The sequence below is a fragment of the Drosophila santomea genome, chromosome 2L, assembly GCF_016746245.2.
Source record: "Drosophila santomea strain STO CAGO 1482 chromosome 2L, Prin_Dsan_1.1, whole genome shotgun sequence".
NCBI lineage: Eukaryota > Metazoa > Arthropoda > Insecta > Diptera > Drosophilidae > Drosophila > Drosophila santomea.
In genome coordinates this window covers 18,197,462-18,215,455 of record NC_053016.2, presented here as the reverse complement: position 1 = coordinate 18,215,455, position 17,994 = coordinate 18,197,462, and the positions used below count along the sequence as shown (strand labels likewise).

Sequence of the window (17,994 nt, the reverse complement as noted above, 5' to 3'; positions counted from 1 at the left end):
GGCACACACACAACAAGGGTGTCTTGTTGGCTGTTTGTTTTGCCCCGGCCAAGAGCAAAGCACCGGACACCAGGGAGCAGCGGACTGACTCGGGTGTTAAAATCAATTGGGTTCACGGCTGAGTGCAGCTGAACCCCCGAGGGGGCGGTCAAGACGTTCCTCGATTTAATTGAATAATTGTGAGGCCGGCCACGTTCGCCGAATTCCTGGTAAATCAGCGAAAATTCCGAAACTAAACAGAAATAGAAGTCAGCCGCCCAAAGAGCGCCTCCAAATAGACAACAAAGATGGGGCACAAAAGCCCGGAAAATCTTCAGCCAGGAGACTGCGTCAGGCTTTGTTTTTTGGTCCCGATGCAAATGCAGCTGCTGCTGCTGCAACACCTGCCGAAAACCCCGCCAGCAATTTATGCGCCGCATTTGAAATTCGGTGATACCAAATCCTCGAGACTTACCGTTCCCAAGTGGCACATTCGTTTGCGTTGTGGTCGATTGTTGCTGCTGCTGCTCGGTTGTCACCGCGTTGGACAATTTATTTGATGTTGTCGTTGTCGACGGTGCTGACACCGCTGTGGTTGTGCTCGTCGTTGCCTCTAGCTTGCTGCCTCCATTAATAGCCACTGTGGTGGCGCTTTTTCCCAGCCTAAGAATGGTGGTGCCTGTCGATGATGTTGCTGCGGCTGAAGCGGCACCTCCGCTCTTGGCTGTTGTGGCTGCTGCTGCCTTGAGCTTGTGGAGCGCTCCTGCCACGCCCTTGGCCGCCTTCGTGGTGCGCGTCACGCTTAGAATGCTTGAGTTGGCAAGACTGTTGCCATTTTGTGGCGAAGTGGCCATGGAAGTGTTGGTTGCAGAGGACGACGCTGTGGAGTTGCGTATGACCAGTATGGATTGAGACTTCTCCAGACGCTTCAGTGTTTGCAGCACAAAGGGGGACTTGCTGTCGCAGTTGCTCTCGGAACTCAAGCTGCGTGTGGCCTGTAAAAGTGATTGAAGACGTTAACGAAATATACCACAAATCTCACTGCACGCTCTTACATGCTTCAGCATAAAGGGCCTCTCCACCATCTTGGTTTGCGTGGCGTTGACCTGCTTGGAACGCTCCTGGGCCTTTAGAACACTCTCCAACTGACTGGCATTGATGGGGGTTTGCAAGAGGATCGTGTTGCTGCTGGCCTCCTTGTTGCTGCTGTTGGCCACAATGGAAATGGTGGAGCTGTTGCTGCTGGCTCCACTCGAGCCCTGTACAATGGTCTTCCTAGCCACCGTTGTGGCCGTGGGCAGTTGGTTGAGCGTGATGGCCGCGGAGGAGTGGCTCTTCTCCTGCTGCTGCTGTTGCTCGCTGAGCAGGCTGAGTATGTCCTGCTTGTTTTGGATGATGATCTGGCCATTTTCGTTGCGAGTGCCGCGCAGCAGGATGATGTTGCCGCCGCTCGTCGCCTGATGCTGCTGCAGGTTCTGCTGATGCTGCTGCTGATGTTGCTGCTTCTGCTGTTGCATGGCCCCGATCTTGAGCTTGGCCGCTCGCAGAGTCGTCGTTGTACTGGTTGTTGCTGTTTGCTTTGCTGATTTTGCTTCATTGCTGCTTAGCTTGCCACTGCTCTGCGATCGGATCAGGACATTTTTAGAGTTGATTTGGCCTAGAAAGGAATAACAATTAAAATTATCAATAGAGAATTCTGCACCAAGTCTTAGGTAATCAGTTCAGGGATCTAGAATTCTGTGAATAAATAATATCAACAATACAAATACAAATTTAATTTAAGATAAATCCTTAAACTTCTGCATACGAGAAAGTCTTGTTTATGTTTTTATATTTATCTAAACAGCGTGACGGTTCACGCTGTAGCGTGTTGTTCCCGATTTCTTGAACTGAGCAATTTTGAGTGGCCCCAAAAAGCGGACAGCCCATTGTATGCAGATTCAATGGAAACTTCATGAGCGGCGCAAGATTTATGACTCCATCTTGATCGAATTTGAAAAGCTTTGCATTAGAAGCGCATGTGGCAGAGCAGGAGGCGTGGCTGCCATTGTTGCACTTTCCCAGCACCCGTACAAATAAACTGAAAGGGACGACGAGCATTACGTATACGCCGCGTATGCCTAGAGCGGTCAGTGGCTCGGACACTCCATTTTGTTGGCCAACAATTGGGGAGGATGGGCGGTAGCCAAACGCTAAATCAAGCGAAAGACGACATGTTTATGGCAGGGACGAAGGACTACTTAGCCGAGGAGCCCCAGCACAAACGCAATAAAAGTGCAACAAACAAACAGCGAGTTTTCAGCCAAGAAAGGAGGAGAAAGTAATGGGGCAGGTTCAGGGGTGTAGGCAAACGGGGGTCTCTGCCCTGGCATGCGTTGCCAAATATAGACTCTCAAGGCTGAAGGCGACACGGAACGTAAAGTGCGCGCCGGAAACATTTCAAAATGTAGCCTAAACACTTGTCCGGCTCCCCTGCTTCTCCCTGCATTTCCCTCCTCCACCCCCTGGATCCAGCACCCTTCCCTGTGTTCCCACACCCCCAAACCATGTGTGTTTGTTTTCGCAAAAACGTGCGGGTCATAATTAGCCGTTGACGCCGCCTTCAGTCGCCTGTGTTTTGGGCAAAAGCGGAAAAGCGGGCGGGGGAAAGCGCCACATGCGACCATCTGACCCCAAGTGGACAAGTGTCTGCGCCCCCTTTGCCTTCTTTGGAGTGTCTGTGTGAAAAGGTCGCCTGCCGCCAGGCAAAATAAACCGCCTGAATTGGACCAGGATCGGAATAGAATAGGTGGGGCCTCTGGCTGTTGGCTGTTGGCCGTTGGTCGTTGGCTGGCCATCCATTCGGGCGCACATACTTCATTGTAATGTATGGCAGACCAGCCACAACAGCACTGTGATCCCAGGATTCGGGGCACTCGGGGATCGGGTAGCCGCGTAACACATAAAACACTCTTGGCTGAAGCTTCGCATATTTTTGCGTTCGTCGCGGCTTTTGATGTGCAACGGACCAGTCACAGTGGGCTCGATAATTGTTATTCGAGTAATACAAAAAATATGTAATATGTATCTAGGATATATATATACAAATAATTGTATATGAAAAAAAGTTTTGTAATAATTTAAAATTCATTTGCTTTTACACCTATATATTTCTTTTTAATAATACCGGTTAAAACATAATATATCTTTAATAGGCAAATACAATTTTGTTGAAATATTTGTAAAAACTATATTATTTTGATTTTGATAAAAGATTTTAAGCAAAATTTTTTCTATATCATCCCACTGTGGTATTACACGTGCTTTGCACTACTTGCTTAGTTGGGAACTGGGGGAAACAAAAGTTTCTGGGTAGCTGGACAAATTGCAAGTCTATTGAATTTTTATTAGAAACATAAATCAAACAGCGTTAGATTTGCCAGCTGGGGAAAGAGTTCGATAAATATGTCAATAGATTCTGCACGTAGATAGCCGCCAAAGGGTTAAGAGGGAGAACAAATCAAAGATGGGCAAGCCCCAAGATCTTTTAATGGGAAGTACATATTAATCTTTTGATAGTCTTTATCAGTCTACAACTGATTGGTCTAAGTGTCTGGACATTGCTTTGCTTTTCGGGTTATAAGTCATTTTACTAATATTTATTGGAATGGTGTATGTCTTTGAATATTCCTGACCACTTTCCAATCTTATAAACAATCTTTGAATGTGAACATTTACGTCAACTAGTTTGGTTTGTGGAAATGAATGCTTTTATTTATCTTATCTACACTCATAAATTTCAGGCCAAATAAGAGTTTGTTATTAATACAATTAAAACTCTAAGCCCGCCAAAGTTCGACGAGCAGAGCTGCCATACTTATGTTTGAAAATCGTGATAACAGCTGATTGTGTCTATAGGAATTTCCAACCCGAGAATCCCATCTTTAAAAACTATTGAGATTTGACTAGTGACAGTAAAGGCGTAACAAAGCACAGCGGCCACCAATGGGTTAATGGCCCAAAGAAACCCCCAACAACGTGAAAACAAAACGCAACGCAAAGCGAAACACAACAAAACAAAAACTAATTGGAAAACCAATATCGAGGAGAGCACGGTTATTAGGTCGAAAATCGGGAGATACGGGGCTACAGCACAGATATAACTTACATATATGTATGTACAAGAAGAGGTGTTACACCCCCTTTAACAGGGGAAGGGAAAGGGAGAAGTTGGGGATAACTTACTTTGGAGTTTCAGTGTGGAAGTTGAATTAGAAGTAGAAGTAGAAGAGGACGAAGCGCTGGTGGAAATATCGGGCACATTTTCCATGTGCGCAGCTTTAACAACCAATTTTAGAATGCACTACTCTCTTAGCGGTTGGCACATTTATTTTGCTTTATTGAGAATGCATTTTCATTTTTGCACACCAGCTCGCACGCACACACACACAGGTAGCAGGGCGCTCGCACACGCACACAGTGGCACCGAAATCGCAGAACTCTGGGATATCGAAAAAAGGTAAACAAAACTTTTTCACTGCCTCCCTGTGCGCAAGCCGTGCAGTCCTTTGGCGGTTTTCGATGAGCTCCAGCTGGACGATGCATAAAATGCAACAAAAATCAATAATATCACCGTTTCACACACGAAATTATTAAAAAAAAACGATAGCGAAAATATTTTGAGTTACTCCAAAACTGTGTGCATGTCAAACTGTTAAACATATGACGGCAGAGTTGCCAGAAGTTGGAAAGGGCGAGCTCCCACAAAATTGTACGACGATGAGTTTGTATGCTTTAAAATCGATAACTGTACATAAAAGTAAACAAATATACTTGACAAATCAAAAACAATGTAACATTAGCGAGCTTACAGTCTTTTTATCGATATAAATTAGCTTGAGCTATATCTGGCCATCTGGCAACACACCAAGCTGAAATTTATCGGTTGTACATTGTTTGGTGTAGAAGTCAAGATGGCAACTCAAAGTTCAATTTTCGAATATATGGCGCCTATTTAAAAATTTCGAATTGAATTATAATTCTGTGTTTTGCCATTCTTTATATGTATGCGTTTGATAATTACTTTCTTTCTGTTAAATTTTAAATTCTAACAGATAACAAACGTTTCGTCTATTCATCCCAGAACCACAGTTAGCGTTTCGGACTAATTTTTTAGATTTTCTTAATGTTCGTTTTAAGACAATCTAACAATCCCAATTAAAAACGAGATATTCTTTAGTTCTGAACATTAAATATATTTCTCTTAGTAATATTCACGCAGCTTAAAACACTCAAGGTTTACGGTTTACGTTTTATATTTAAGAAATGTTTCTTTACAATAATTGTTTACAATAACTGTTTACAATAAATGTTTACAATAAATGTTTACATTGGGTCTGTACATCTAAATATATACAATATTGTTTTTGACTGCACCTTTGTTGTAACAGAATATTAATCTGATTTGTAACGAAATTATAACCTACGATGAGTTCTAATTTGCTGCTTTGATTCCCATCTTAAAAGCCTGTCACACCAAATTAGCTTATGGTTAAATTCAAAAAAGTTGTGTTTTTATTTTTTGTTTAATAACTTTGCTTTATTTATTGGATCTTCTCAAACAAGTTTTCAACGATCAATGGTCCAAGTTTCACTCGAAAGCCTAACTAATGCGCTGGAATAGGGTTTCATATCCTCAAGTAGGGGGTGATCCGGGTCATCAGACAATTCTCAAATAGTTTCGAAAGACAAGCCAAAAGGCTTATAGGTCTACACGATGAAGAAACTAAATGGTCGTTTCCTGCTTCGGTATCATTACTGACTTTTTCCATATTTCTGGAATATACTCGAGTTTATTGATAGCGTTAAAGTATGGAAGCTCAGTAATCATCTTAGGAGTTAGAAAATCACATCCTTTGGTTTTTTTTGTTAATTAAGTTGATTCTTTATGGTTTTTGGTATTTCATTCGCTTGAAATTCAATGAACTCGTGAGGTGCTTGGTACTTAGCCCAATGTAGCCGGGTTCAACTGCAACACATATTAAAAGTTCCTTGCAAACGTGATAGCTCTGTCTTTATCGTCTTTTATTATGAGTGTATACTGCTTGATGTTGATATCGACGTTTGGGTTTACGTGAAGCATTATTGTATCTAAGCTTTGAACTATATGAACTATGAACTTGACACTCCAGTCGCATACAACGTTTTTCAGGAACGAGGCGCTCGATGTCTAAGTTGTTCACCCTAGGGCCGCAAGGTGCGCTACCTATTTGGGGACATTAAGAGAGATTGAGATTTCGCACTAATGAGGTTTTTAGGGCTATCTTGGGTAACTGCAAATTCGATCCAATCTGGAATTGTGGTTCGGATATATCAAAAGGAGTGGGTCAGTATACGGTATACCTCTGAAAGGGTAATATTCCCCCTTCCTAATTGTAGTTGCTTACAAGCTCGCTATGTTTGTGGTATTTGAGGTGATTTCTAATCAGGATACCGGTTTCGCCATGTATTTTTCCGTCTGGATGATTTGTTCCGTAGAACAAAAAACCGCTCATTTGGAATTTGTATTTAGCAGTAAGCATAACGTCAATATGATTACCCATGGAGGAATTCAGTTATTTCAAGTTTATGCCGTAAAACGCCGTTTTCGTTCCACAATGATTTTTGTAGGGCAACCATTGATTATGGATTATGGATCGTTATGACATTAGCATCTCCATGAGGAGATTTTGGTCCGCATAAGATCTTGCATGGTAGTCCATTCCGCATGAACCAACTGAATTCAATCAAATGCTGCTTTGGATGAATCCGGCTTTTGAGGTTGGTTCGCTTGGTCGTTAGCAGGTAGTTATATTCTGCGGTTTTTGATAGAACCCAATGCAAATATAATAAACCATTCTAGTTACAATGCTTAGCTTAGTTCAATCTTATTTACCATTTTGTTTTTTAGCTTTATAAAGTGTAGTTGCAGTTTTATATCAAAATCTCTTAATAGGATCACGAAAATGGGAAGTTAAATTTCAGTAACCGATTAAAGTGGTTTTCTTTTTTCCTAAGCTATACATTGTAAACCAACATAACCATAGGCCCTGCAACTTGTGCTATACTACATAATAAAATTTTTTTTTGTAAACTACTCTATCTATTATAATAAATAAATAAATATTGTAAGCTGTTCTGCTATCGAAATATATGTACATACATACTGCAGTAGCCCTTGACTGCCTAACTCTGATAGGCACCGACTTTCGCCGAACTTTCCTTGGATTTTTCCAGCAGCCGACCCCGCGGTTTTCCGCCCCTCCTCGGGCCCTCCGCCCCCTCGACCAGCGGAAGTCTCGGGGCTCTGGCTCTATCAAAATCAACGGGCGGCGACTGAAGCGAACACAGAATAATTGCCATAGCTGTGTGCCAGTGCCAGTCAGTGCCAGTTTGAAATCGACGACAACATCAGCAACAAGCATTGCAACAACAACGGCGACGCGGTGATAAGTCGGCTGTATTGCCGCTGGCTTGTTATTTTATTGTCGCTTTTGTTGCACATTGAAAATAATACACAAAATAATTGAATTACTCGAAATGTGTGCATGTCCGTGTGCGTGAGAGCTGCGTATGTGTTTTGTGCCTTTATGGGGCGTTCAGGGCCCCGCTGATAAGCGATGATCAAGAGGTAAACGAGATAAGCGCTGCTCATTTGCAAGTACAGGGAAAACCCTCCAAATGAACCCAAAGAATTCTGACTCCCAGAACTCCTATGAACCTGTATTCAAAATCCACATTAAGGTTTCAAAGTCAAATAATTAGCCAAAGGCGAGATTCTTTCATCTATTTAAGTTCTACTTTTATCAAAGATTCCTTTAAAAATGGGAACAGCAATTTAGAGACTAAAAAAAAATTAGAATATCAAGACTACAGGCATTACTAATTCGAATAGCGCTGCTTGATTGATTTGCAACTTTGTGGTTCTTATTTGTATGCATTTTGTGGCATTTTGACAGTACTCCCCACATTTGACTTCCTACAAGTGTTTCCCCGCTCACCGAGCTCACCGACATGTGATAAGGAGCGTGAGGTGGAAACGTGACTCTCGGTTGGGCGGGCATCGGCACGTAAATTATGCTGATGACACCGACACCGGCTCCGCACCCAGGCTCTGAAAAAGCTGAAAAGCTAAAAAGCCCAAAACTCAGAGTGAAAAACCGAGCGATTGCGCTTGAAGAATACCAGCACGTTCCTACGAGCTGCAAAGCAACAAGAATAACTGGCTTCGGCTGCCATTTGATCGCAGCGCACAAATATTTACAATACCATTTAATGACATTTCGCCTTATAAAACAACGAGTGAGGAACGTATTTTCTGGTTTCATGCATTTTATTTGGCTAATTGGGCCTTTGAACTCTATTGCTTCGATGATGAAAACGACGCCAAGATAACGTCATGTGCGACGGAACTCGAAGTCACGCCCCCTCAGAGCTCCCCTCCCCCACACCCACTGAGCATCCGCAGTCAACGCCCCTTGGCGACGATAACAATTTGAAAGAGACCCCGATCAAAATGCAATTGCGAGTCTTCAAAGGCCATCATTACTTGCAAATAAGGGGCGATCGGACGCCCCCTCAATAAGTGCACATTGAACCATGTTGATGGTTGCCAGTTTCGGTCAGCCTTTTTACGTTTTTGGTGGCCCATATAGCACGCGCTTAAATAGACGATTTTTATTAAGAATAGATATATGTATATAGGTGTAAAACCAAGACTTACTTTTATACATTCTTCCCAACAAACAGAATGTCGTTAAACAAACCTTCTGAAACCAATATTAAACCTAATAATTAATGTTTCATTAGTTTGTTGTAAGCTTATGAATAGATTTAATGTCATTTTAATGAGAGAAGACCATAAACTAGCAAGGTTGCAGTTCACTAAGCCCAAAAACGGCACACAGGTCACCCTGTTGCTCCACGGGAAAATCTCTCAATGAAATGCCATTCGGAGTTTTCCTTTTGGCCGGCGGAAAGGAAACTGGTAATAAAATTACAGCGGGCAACAAGCGGCCTCTAACTGTAAATGTCCAATATTAAGTGGAGAGGAAAACCGAAACAGGAGCTTAAAAGTCCGGCGAAGAGATAAAGAGAGAGATCGTGGTGACAGAGAGCGGGTGTGGGAAAATTGTACGTATGTACATATATACATACACATGCAGCGAAACGACAAGGAGAGTACGGTGGGCCGAATAGTTAGAAGTGACAGTAGAGTTAAAGTTTCACAAGGAGGACATGCTACAACTACCTGAAAGTATTGTATTAGTAAAGAATTTCGTACTAAAAGTCATTTGATCTTAAAAAAACTGTTGATTCCGGTTTAAGGTTTTTAACCACACTTATAATTTTCAATATCAGTTACCTAGAAAACGAAAAGCTTTTAAATCTTACGTGCCATAAACTATTTGTGGTTTATAGGCTTTCACGCTAATTTATTTTGCTAAACGGCTTTTGCATTCCACAGTGGCTGCATCCAAACTGAAACTACAATTGCAGTGGCCCACACACACGTACCCTCCTCACGCACACTCCTTTATGTCAAGCCGGTTTTATTTCGGTTGGCGAAGGGAGAGGAGGAGGCCGAAGGGGAAGGGACTTCAGTTAAAATGTGGCAAAATGGAAAAGGAAAATGTGTACTAGAAAAATGCAAGGCATGCAACAAAACAATTACAACGCCACGGCAGCGACGAAAGCAACAATTGGACAACGAATAACGACAACAATAACCAAAATCCTGGTACATTATTATATGGTCGACTTGGGGAACCAGTTTTATTGCAATTTGTATTTGAAGCGGCCAAACAGCCCCAGAAATTACGTATTACGAAAATAAATATATTTTTCTCGAAGCAGCTTCTGCTTCTTCGTCTTCTGCGGCTAATTACAAAAACAACGGCAATGCTGTGTCTTTGTTTTTACGTCAGGTCGAGATTACAAGCACACATACAGGTAAAAGCCAGTTTACACCTGTGTGTGTGGGAGCGCACTTGCCCCACCTGTTGCCGTAATTTTAATTGGCCAAAATCATTTCGGTGGAATCTCGACACAGTGCCGTATGTTCTGGCATTTGTGGAAAATCATTTTTCTGGCAAAATGTGAAACAATTGAAAAGCAACAGGTAAACAAGCAGAAATACCCACACACACATGCATGGATTAGTAAGCGGGCATATGTTTGTGTGGCAGTGAGGCTCCAACCGCAAAAGAGAAAACTACAGCCGATCATGTTCTCACCTACACAAAAATAGTAGGTCTTTTTGCTAAAGCACGAGGACTTCAAGTGCAAATGCCCTCATTTCCTATTTAAAAAGTAAAGTAAAGTATCTAAAAGTAACGAACGGTATGCACCAAACATTAAAATATTATTAATAGTTAAATATTCTTTCTTCAACGTACTTCAAATACATATTAATTTAATGTTTCTTTTTTGTGTTACAAATGTGGAACGAGTGTCATTCTGCATTTCACTACATTATAATATAGATGTTCATTTATATTTGTATTATTATTTTTTTTACATTTTATCCATTTTAATAGGTTTAAAAATAAATATGGCCCTACTAGACTGGTTTAACGATGATTTTTTTGATGTAGGGCGTCCACCACTGTCCCCCTGGCCGACCTTCCTGTCCCATAACTAGTTTTGCATCTGAAGCCTCTGCTCTCTCTGGAAGTGCATCCATGCCGGACAGAGAGAGCCGATACCAATACCGACTGCGCAGCTTGGAGAGCCGTGTTTTGGTCGCAATGGCAATCGCTGCCAAGCCAGTCAGTTTGTTGATGGGCTCGTGATCGGTAAATCGAAGTAGCGGACCGTGAAGGTGCAAAGGATATTCCACATAGCACACTGTTGTTGTTGTCGCTGGTCGTTGCTGTTGTTGCTGCTGTGTTATCGTGTAAATTTGCGCAGTTCAGCTTGAAAGCTGAGAAAAAAAAGGAGAGAGAGAGAGAGAGAGAGCGAAAACATAAAACTAAACCGTTGTCTTTTAAACTCTCCCCGCCAGCATCACGCCATTCTTGTTGTTGTTGTGATTTTGTTTTCGTCTCGCGTGCAGTTGGAAAATAAGAAGAAATATTGCAAACTGCACAAATTATTTTAATCAACGAACAAGGCGAGCATAACGAGTGAAAACAGGCGTAAATAGTTTGGCAAAAGTAAGTGAGCGATTAAATACATCCCAAGTCGCGCTTTTAACGTTATTTTCTGCAAACTCATTAGCCAAAGGCAGGTCAAGAGAGAAAGAGAGAGCGAAGGCAGAGAGCGTTAAGTGGGAGGAAAATGCTAGATCAAAACGGCTAGAGAAGAAGAGGGAGAGCGCCAGACACACTATGTCTTTGTTTAATTTGAATGGCACTTGAAAAATTAAAATTACAAATCACCATTGCTCTCCATCTCTAATCTCTACAATTGTTTATCTCTCACGTCGACGCTCGGTCTCTCTTTGTATGCGGTTCTCTCGAGTGAATTAAAACGAATCGACTTAAAAAAGTTGGAGCCCAGCTTTTTTGTTGTGCTATTCGTTGCTGTCTCCCGTCGCGTTCGCTTGTGCTTGGCGCCGTGGCGCTCCAGAAATAGCGGTGAATTGTCGTGCCTGTGACTGTGCCTGTTCTTCATACTCCTACTCCTACACCTCCTTCCACTTGTAACGGTATGCGTGCGTGCAGAAAAGAAAAAGGAGATACAGAAAACCAAGAGCAAAAGCAAAAGTGCTCAGAAAGCAATTACAATACCCACTGAAACTAACGTTTTGTGTGCCATAGTACCTAATAAAATCCCATGTTGTGCTTATTACTATGGATTTCAAAACTAGGACACAGAAAGAAAAAATGTAGAACCTCGTCTGAACTTGTTAGGAATTGATCCGTCTTTATTGAGATTTTAAATGTGTATTTGATTGATTTAGGTTTATCCGTTTATGAATGGGTTTCATTCATCACGAAGCTTTTTTGAGTGTTATTAACATATTTTGAATCTCTTTTTACCAAAGTCAGATAATATTTGTAACTAACTCATAGAAGTGTTGTAACTGTTACTCTAAATTATTGTGCGGATTTAACCAAATGTTCATATGTTTTTTTCTGTGTACACTTAGAGAAACAGTCACGCACAATGGCAAATAAGCACGCAAGGTCCGCGTGTCCCAGCTTCAGCTTCTGCTAATTATGAAAGTTAAAAAAAAAACACCGACGCTTTACTTTGTTTGTTTGTTTTTGTTAGCCTTGTGCAATGCCTTGTGTTGGCCAAACACCTGTTGAATGCCGCCCGAAAAAAGACTGCAAAACGGCAAAGAAAGTGTCTGGCCAGCATAAAAAGAAAATGCCCGTAAACACATGGCAACATAAAGCCATAAAACTTAAACTGAAAGACTCAAGTCAGCAAAGAGAGTGGAAATGGAGTACCGAAAATGGTTCACAATAATTTCACAGTCAGTGCGCAGGCCCAATTGAATTTAAATTTCGCTGCTCCCCCTCTCTCGTTCACATTCTCTTACCGCATTTGCATATCTGATGTGTAAGTACACACACAGCGTTGTCTAATCTCAGTCCCTGGAAATCTCAGTAATTTGGACTGGCAGCTTGGCTTGTTCCCAGCTAAATCTTGTGAAGTTGAAAGATTTTAGAAACTTTGGCATATTTATTGCTTTGGAGGCGTTTTGGAAGGATCTTAAGGTCACCAACATAGGACTAGTTGATTTTCTTTTTCAAAACTATAAAAAACATTTGTTTCACTACCTTTGCTTCTTACAAAACTATATTAGTATAAAAATTCGAAGCACATAAAATACATAATAAGCACAGCACAATGTTATGTTATTAGTTTCACCCGAATTTATGTATCTTTGAATACAGTTTTCAACAAGTTTAAAATTAAATAAATTTAAGACATACATATGAACAATGTGCTGAAGAAACTCATATAAAACGTCCTCCAAAAAGCTGATTGCGAAATACTAAATAAGAAAACCCACTATTATCTGCACAATTTCTGTAAAGTGACAGCCACAGAGAAATAGTGTCAAGTTGCTCTCGTCCGCTAATATCAATTTAGATGATATACATATGTGTGTACGGCCAGATCTGGCACGCAGTCTGCATTCGGAATGATGCGGGATGGATTGTGGGGCGGAATCCCTAAGTGCGATTAGATGCGGAGAATTACTTCCGCGACTTGACTGTATTTTGTTAAATATACTACGTATGTATGTATGTACACATGTGCGTAGTACGGCGACTTGTACGGAGTACATAAACATATGCATATCTTCGGTTTAGTTGTCGACATTATCTTTTGTTCGTCATTTGAAAAATATGTGTAGTTGTTGGGGTAATTGCGCACAATTGCCGGGGCACAGGGTGCTTCGAGTCTTTGTTGTTTGTTTTTGATTTTTAGCTGCGAAAGCCAAGCGTTGTGCTATTTTCGAATTTTGTATTTTATAACCCGGGCTGTCGTCATCGGCGTCGCTAGCCGTTTTTGGCCAATTTAGCTTTCGCTTTTGTGCGATTGCCTAACGAAACCGCCGGTCCCAATCCCCCACCGTACTTCCCTCCTTTTTGGCCAACGCCAAATAAATCAAACACGTAAAATACACACATGCAAGCAAGCGCCAAACAAAGAAAAAGAGAGCCAAAAAACCAGCAGAGTTTCATTAATTTTTTGCAAGATTTTTCTTAATTATGAGACGGCACGAAATGTGAGAATTGCACGAAAGAACCAACTCAAAAAATCCGTTCGTCACATCATCTCCGTCCGCGAGGTGTGACTTTGATCCGCTGTGAGCTTAGCTTAGCTTAGCGACTTTGTTCTAATTTCGGTTTATGTTTTTTGTCGTTTTTGTGGTTTTTATTTCTGAGAAACTGTTGCCTTATTGTCTTTGCACAATGACGGCCGTTTGAATGCATTTCTACATTCATACAGTGCGTTTCGTCACTCAAAAGGTGTGAGCTCCATAGTCTAGAAAATGGATAAACCAGTTACTTATTGATGGATTTTTGATTTCAATAATATTGCTTTGCGTATAAGTATGTTACTTTATTGGTTGGTGATATCATTTACAATATCAAAATGTCCCATAGGGAATTACCTTTTTTTTGTTGTTCCAAAGGGAGCAATGAAAGTTTTGAGGGAACATGAGGGGTTCTTATGTATTTGTTTTAATTCTCAAATGTAACATTACTCTAGGCTCCTCACGTCCCTATGCTCTCTGGCTCTTTAGCCGTCTAAACTATAAAAATAAAAGCAATTAATCAAATAAAAAACTCTAGTGCCGCTTAAACAGCATCGTTTTGCTTTGTTGTTAGATTTGAAAGATGCCAAAATTAGAATTTCAAGGTTGGATAAATAAATTATTTAAACTCCTATAATCAGGATTATTTTCTACATTTTTTAAAGGATTAAATTGAATTGACTGAATGCTAATTGTTCTATGTGTAACCCTGCGCTGCGTATATTTTTATAGAAGTGTCTAGGTCCAAGTGCACCGATCTCGACAGCTGACGAAGGCAACAAATAAATCAGGTTTGAGTCTGCGATGACGCAGATGGGATTGGCTTTCATAGATCCCAATCTCCCCCTCCCCAATCGACCACTGTAGATTCTTTGCTGTCCCTCTCTCTCTGAACACGATTTGCAATTAGCCAAAAGAATACATTCAGATTCAGTTGGTTGTATAACGATAATTAGCAGTACAGCGGCAGCTGGTATTTGTATGCACACTGTATTTTATACTCGAGGGATCCGAGAGGAAAAACCCAACAATGCCGGCGACGGCCAAAGTTCAATTCGCAGCTCATTTGCCAATTCTTATTCCCATTGCAGCTCCCTCAAACGCTTAACAACGGCGCCCACCACAACAATGCCTTATCAGCCAGCCAACAGCGGCGGGACGTCTGGTGGCAGCAAGGCGGCGGCCAAGATGGCGCAGCTGAAGTTCTGGAACAAGCAGAACAGCAGCAAGCAGCAGCAGGACAAGGACAAGGACGCCGCCGACGGGGGCAACAACATCAGTGGCGGCAGTACTGGCAGCAACAGCAACGGGGATGCCAAAAGCGAGGCCAAGAACGGCAAGCGCAACTGGCTCCACACGCCAGAGCAGCTCATCAGCGGACACGCGGTCTATCTAGTCAAGGTGAGCAAGGGACAACCCATCTATGACGACCCCGCTAGGCGATAGGTACATGGCGAGAAACAGCACCGTCGATTTCGCTTCTGTGTGGTGTCTAGAAAACTTCCCTTACTCGGACACCATATTAGAGTTATTTATACTTTGAAGTAAAAAAGAAAAAGTATACTTAAAAAATCCAGCATCGGCCTCAGCTTAGATTGAATGGCCATAAACTTCATACAAAGTCTCCATATCAATCTCTTGATATAAAAACATTGAACCTAATTATACTCGTTACTCGTAGAGTAAAAAAGGTATAGAAAAGTAGAAAGAAGCGTTTCCGACCATATAAAGTATATATGTACATATATTCTTGGTCAGGATCAATAGCCGAATCGAACTGGACATGTCTATCCGCCCGTATTTCCACCGATATTCCAGAAATTGTTGAAATTTCTCGTTCACGCTTCCACTAGCTGACATGCCTAACATTCCTTATTTGCTGCAACCTAGTACTTAACGAGCAAAGCTAAATAACTTCGTTTTAGTTGAAAGCAATTTTATTTCCAAGTTTTAGGTCAACCGTAAAATGGAACACAGTTATTATAGAAAACATATGTTTGCTTTAATAGGCAATTTCCTGTTCAAAATCCTAACCAATAACGAAATAGTTTAAAAAGCAGTTTAAAAACGAAAATTATTGTTTCAATCGTATGCCGTTGTTTTTCTTTTCCAGTTCTTTGGTAACCTAAGCGTGGATCAGCCCAAAGGGATCGAGGTGGTCAAGGAGGCCATTCGGAAGTTGCAGTTTGCCCAGCAGATGAAGAAGGCGGAGACGGGCACCCAGGAGAAGTTTAAGAAGCTTGAGATCACCATTAGCATCAAGGGCGTGGCAATTCAGGAGCCGCGCACCCACAAGATCCTCCACCAGTTTCCGCTGTACAACATTTCGTATTGTGCGGACGAGAAGGGTGTGAAGAAGTTCTTTAGCTTCATTGCCAAGACGGTAAAGACGCGGGACGGTAGCGATCCGGCGACAAATGGCCATGCAAACGGAAACGGCGACGGCAGTGCCACAGCCGAGGAGAGCCACGAGTGCTTTGTCTTCATTTCAAACAAATTGGCCTCGGATATCACGCTGACCATTGGTCAGGCCTTCGATTTGGCCTACAGGTGGGTTATTGAGCAGTTCTACTTACGCTACATCATTTTACTGACTGTCTTCTATTAATAGAAAGTACATGGATAGCACGGAGAAGACAAATCTGAGCAAGGCGCAGCAGCAGATTAATCATCTGCAGCAAACTGTTAACGTTTACAAGGAGCGCCTGCGAGAAGCTTCCGCCAAATTGCCAAAGGCCGAGCTAGATGCCCTGCTCTTCAATCTGGGAATCAAGGATATCCTGGAAGCACCCACCACAGAGCCCCAGAATGGAATCGAGGTGGCCAGCGAAGCCCTGAGCAACGGCAAGCTGGGTAAAATTATACTCAACTACTTATTTGTCGTTCACAAATAAATTTCATTTCTGTATTTTAGATGATGATAAACTGCTAATCGACACCAATTCCACCACAGCATCGACCCACTCAGCGTCTCCCAGCTCGTTCTTGCCTATTGTACCGCCGCGAAACAATTTGTCCAGCCAAATCAGCATCGGCGGGAAGAGCAACAGCCAAAAGATGGACGAACTGTTGCTGAACTCCGATTCCGATAGTGATTTCGATCCGCGCGCGGATGAGATTCAGGACAGCGGAAGCACGGGTCGGAATGCGATAAGCAATCTGTTTGGCTTCGAGCCAGCCAATAGCTTCGGTCAGCATTTGTTTTCCAACAACAACGACCATAAGCTACAAAATAATAACAGCAGCTTACTGATATCGAGCAACAACAACAGCATTAACAGCAGTGGCTTCTCCAGCGAGCTGAACATAACTCCGCCATTGTGTATGTTTAAAAGTGCATATCCAATCTTATAAGTCACTTATGATCTATTTTCATTTAACAGTGGCTCCTCCGCCAAAGATTGCCGCCCCCAGGCGCCTAACCTCGGTGACAACGGGCAACGGCCTGAACGGCAACACAGATCTATTCGGTTCGGATCCTTTCGAATTGAACAATGGACCGACCATTTTCAAGGTGAGTTTTGTTGGAATTATGGGTTGTAAGTCATAATTAATACGTTAATACCTTTAAAGCAAAATCAGCTAAACCTTGACGACTTCTCCCTGGAGAGTTTGGATCCCCTGCGCAAGTAGAGCGGTGCTACCAAGGCCATTTTCACACTTCAACATGATTGAAACTTTACGACATCCCAAAAGTGTGTCTCATCGTTTATCCTTCTATGTTTCTCCGATTCGCATGCATTCCAATCCAATTGCAATTCGATTTATTTAATGTGTATTATTGTTTATATATTGTATTGTATTTATTATCATTGATTTTTTGTCGATTTTATATTGCATATTATGAATTCTACTATTATTATAATTATAAATATGATAATAATCTGAGGTCAAGATCAAAAGAACACAACAAACAACCGCAATGCACTTTGTTTAAACGAATCAATTTGTTGCTGTAGTTGAATAGATTAATTAATGGTCGAGTAAAGCAAATAAAAAAATGTTAACAAGTGATAAATGTGAAAAATGCTAAACAATGATAACTGAATGTGAGAATTTTGTATAAAATAATTATAAAGACATAACCAGAAGCAAATTAATCGATTACTGTATAGAGCCGAAATGCGAGGAGAATTAAAGCAAAATGAACAATATTTAATGTTATTGATGCAATATAGAGAAATATTATTATTACTATTATTATTGTGTATGTAAAGAATAAAATGTAGTGCCTAAAAGAAAACTTCAGTGTTTGATCTTTAACAAACTGC

The 17,994-nt window shown here is 41.6% G+C and overlaps 2 protein-coding genes across 8 annotated transcripts in view; one reads left to right on the top strand and one right to left on the bottom strand.

Moving 5' to 3' along the window:
- Positions 1-4,664, bottom strand: part of LOC120444124 (calmodulin-binding transcription activator 1) — a 34,399-nt gene extending 29,735 nt beyond the window's left edge. For 4 of the 6 annotated variants that reach the window (XM_039623679.2, XM_039623682.2, XM_039623680.2 and 1 more), the window contains exons 1-3: positions 4,204-4,663; positions 1,035-1,636; positions 455-974 (exon numbers count right to left, since the gene is read on the bottom strand). In XM_039623679.2, the coding sequence (XP_039479613.1) occupies positions 455-974; positions 1,035-1,636; positions 4,204-4,288 (1,207 nt within the window). In that variant the 5' untranslated portion in view covers positions 4,289-4,663. Of the gene's footprint in view, positions 1-454; positions 975-1,034; positions 1,637-4,203 lie in introns of all 6 variants that reach the window. The other 2 variants (XM_039623681.2, XM_039623684.2) reach the window with 1 other exon arrangement.
- Positions 4,665-10,754: 6,090 nt separating this feature from the next.
- LOC120444053 (PTB domain-containing adapter protein ced-6) lies at positions 10,755-17,877 on the top strand. Of its 2 annotated transcripts, none has more exons than XM_039623557.2 (7): positions 10,755-11,153; positions 14,815-15,124; positions 15,837-16,273; positions 16,335-16,576; positions 16,638-17,045; positions 17,107-17,237; positions 17,297-17,877. In XM_039623557.2, the coding sequence occupies exons 2-7, from the start codon at positions 14,852-14,854 to the stop codon at positions 17,354-17,356; spliced, it is 1,551 nt and encodes a 516-aa protein (XP_039479491.1). In that variant the 5' UTR covers positions 10,755-11,153; positions 14,815-14,851; the 3' UTR covers positions 17,357-17,877. The 2 variants fall into 2 exon arrangements, with proteins under 2 accessions (XP_039479491.1, XP_039479493.1); XM_039623559.1 differs by lacking the exon at positions 10,755-11,153 and adding an exon at positions 11,496-11,647.
- Positions 17,878-17,994: the final 117 nt, after the last annotated feature.

Excerpts from the sequence above, each read along its gene's own strand:
- LOC120444053 (XM_039623557.2), top strand. The coding sequence starts at position 14,852 with ATGCCTTATCAGCCAGCCAACAGCGGCGGGACGTCTGGTGGCAGCAAG. Across the intron at positions 16,274-16,334 it reads GCCTTCGATTTGGCCTACAG|AAAGTACATGGATAGCACGG; the intron begins GTGGGTTATTGA and ends TTCTATTAATAG. Across the intron at positions 16,577-16,637 it reads CCTGAGCAACGGCAAGCTGG|ATGATGATAAACTGCTAATC; the intron begins GTAAAATTATAC and ends TCTGTATTTTAG.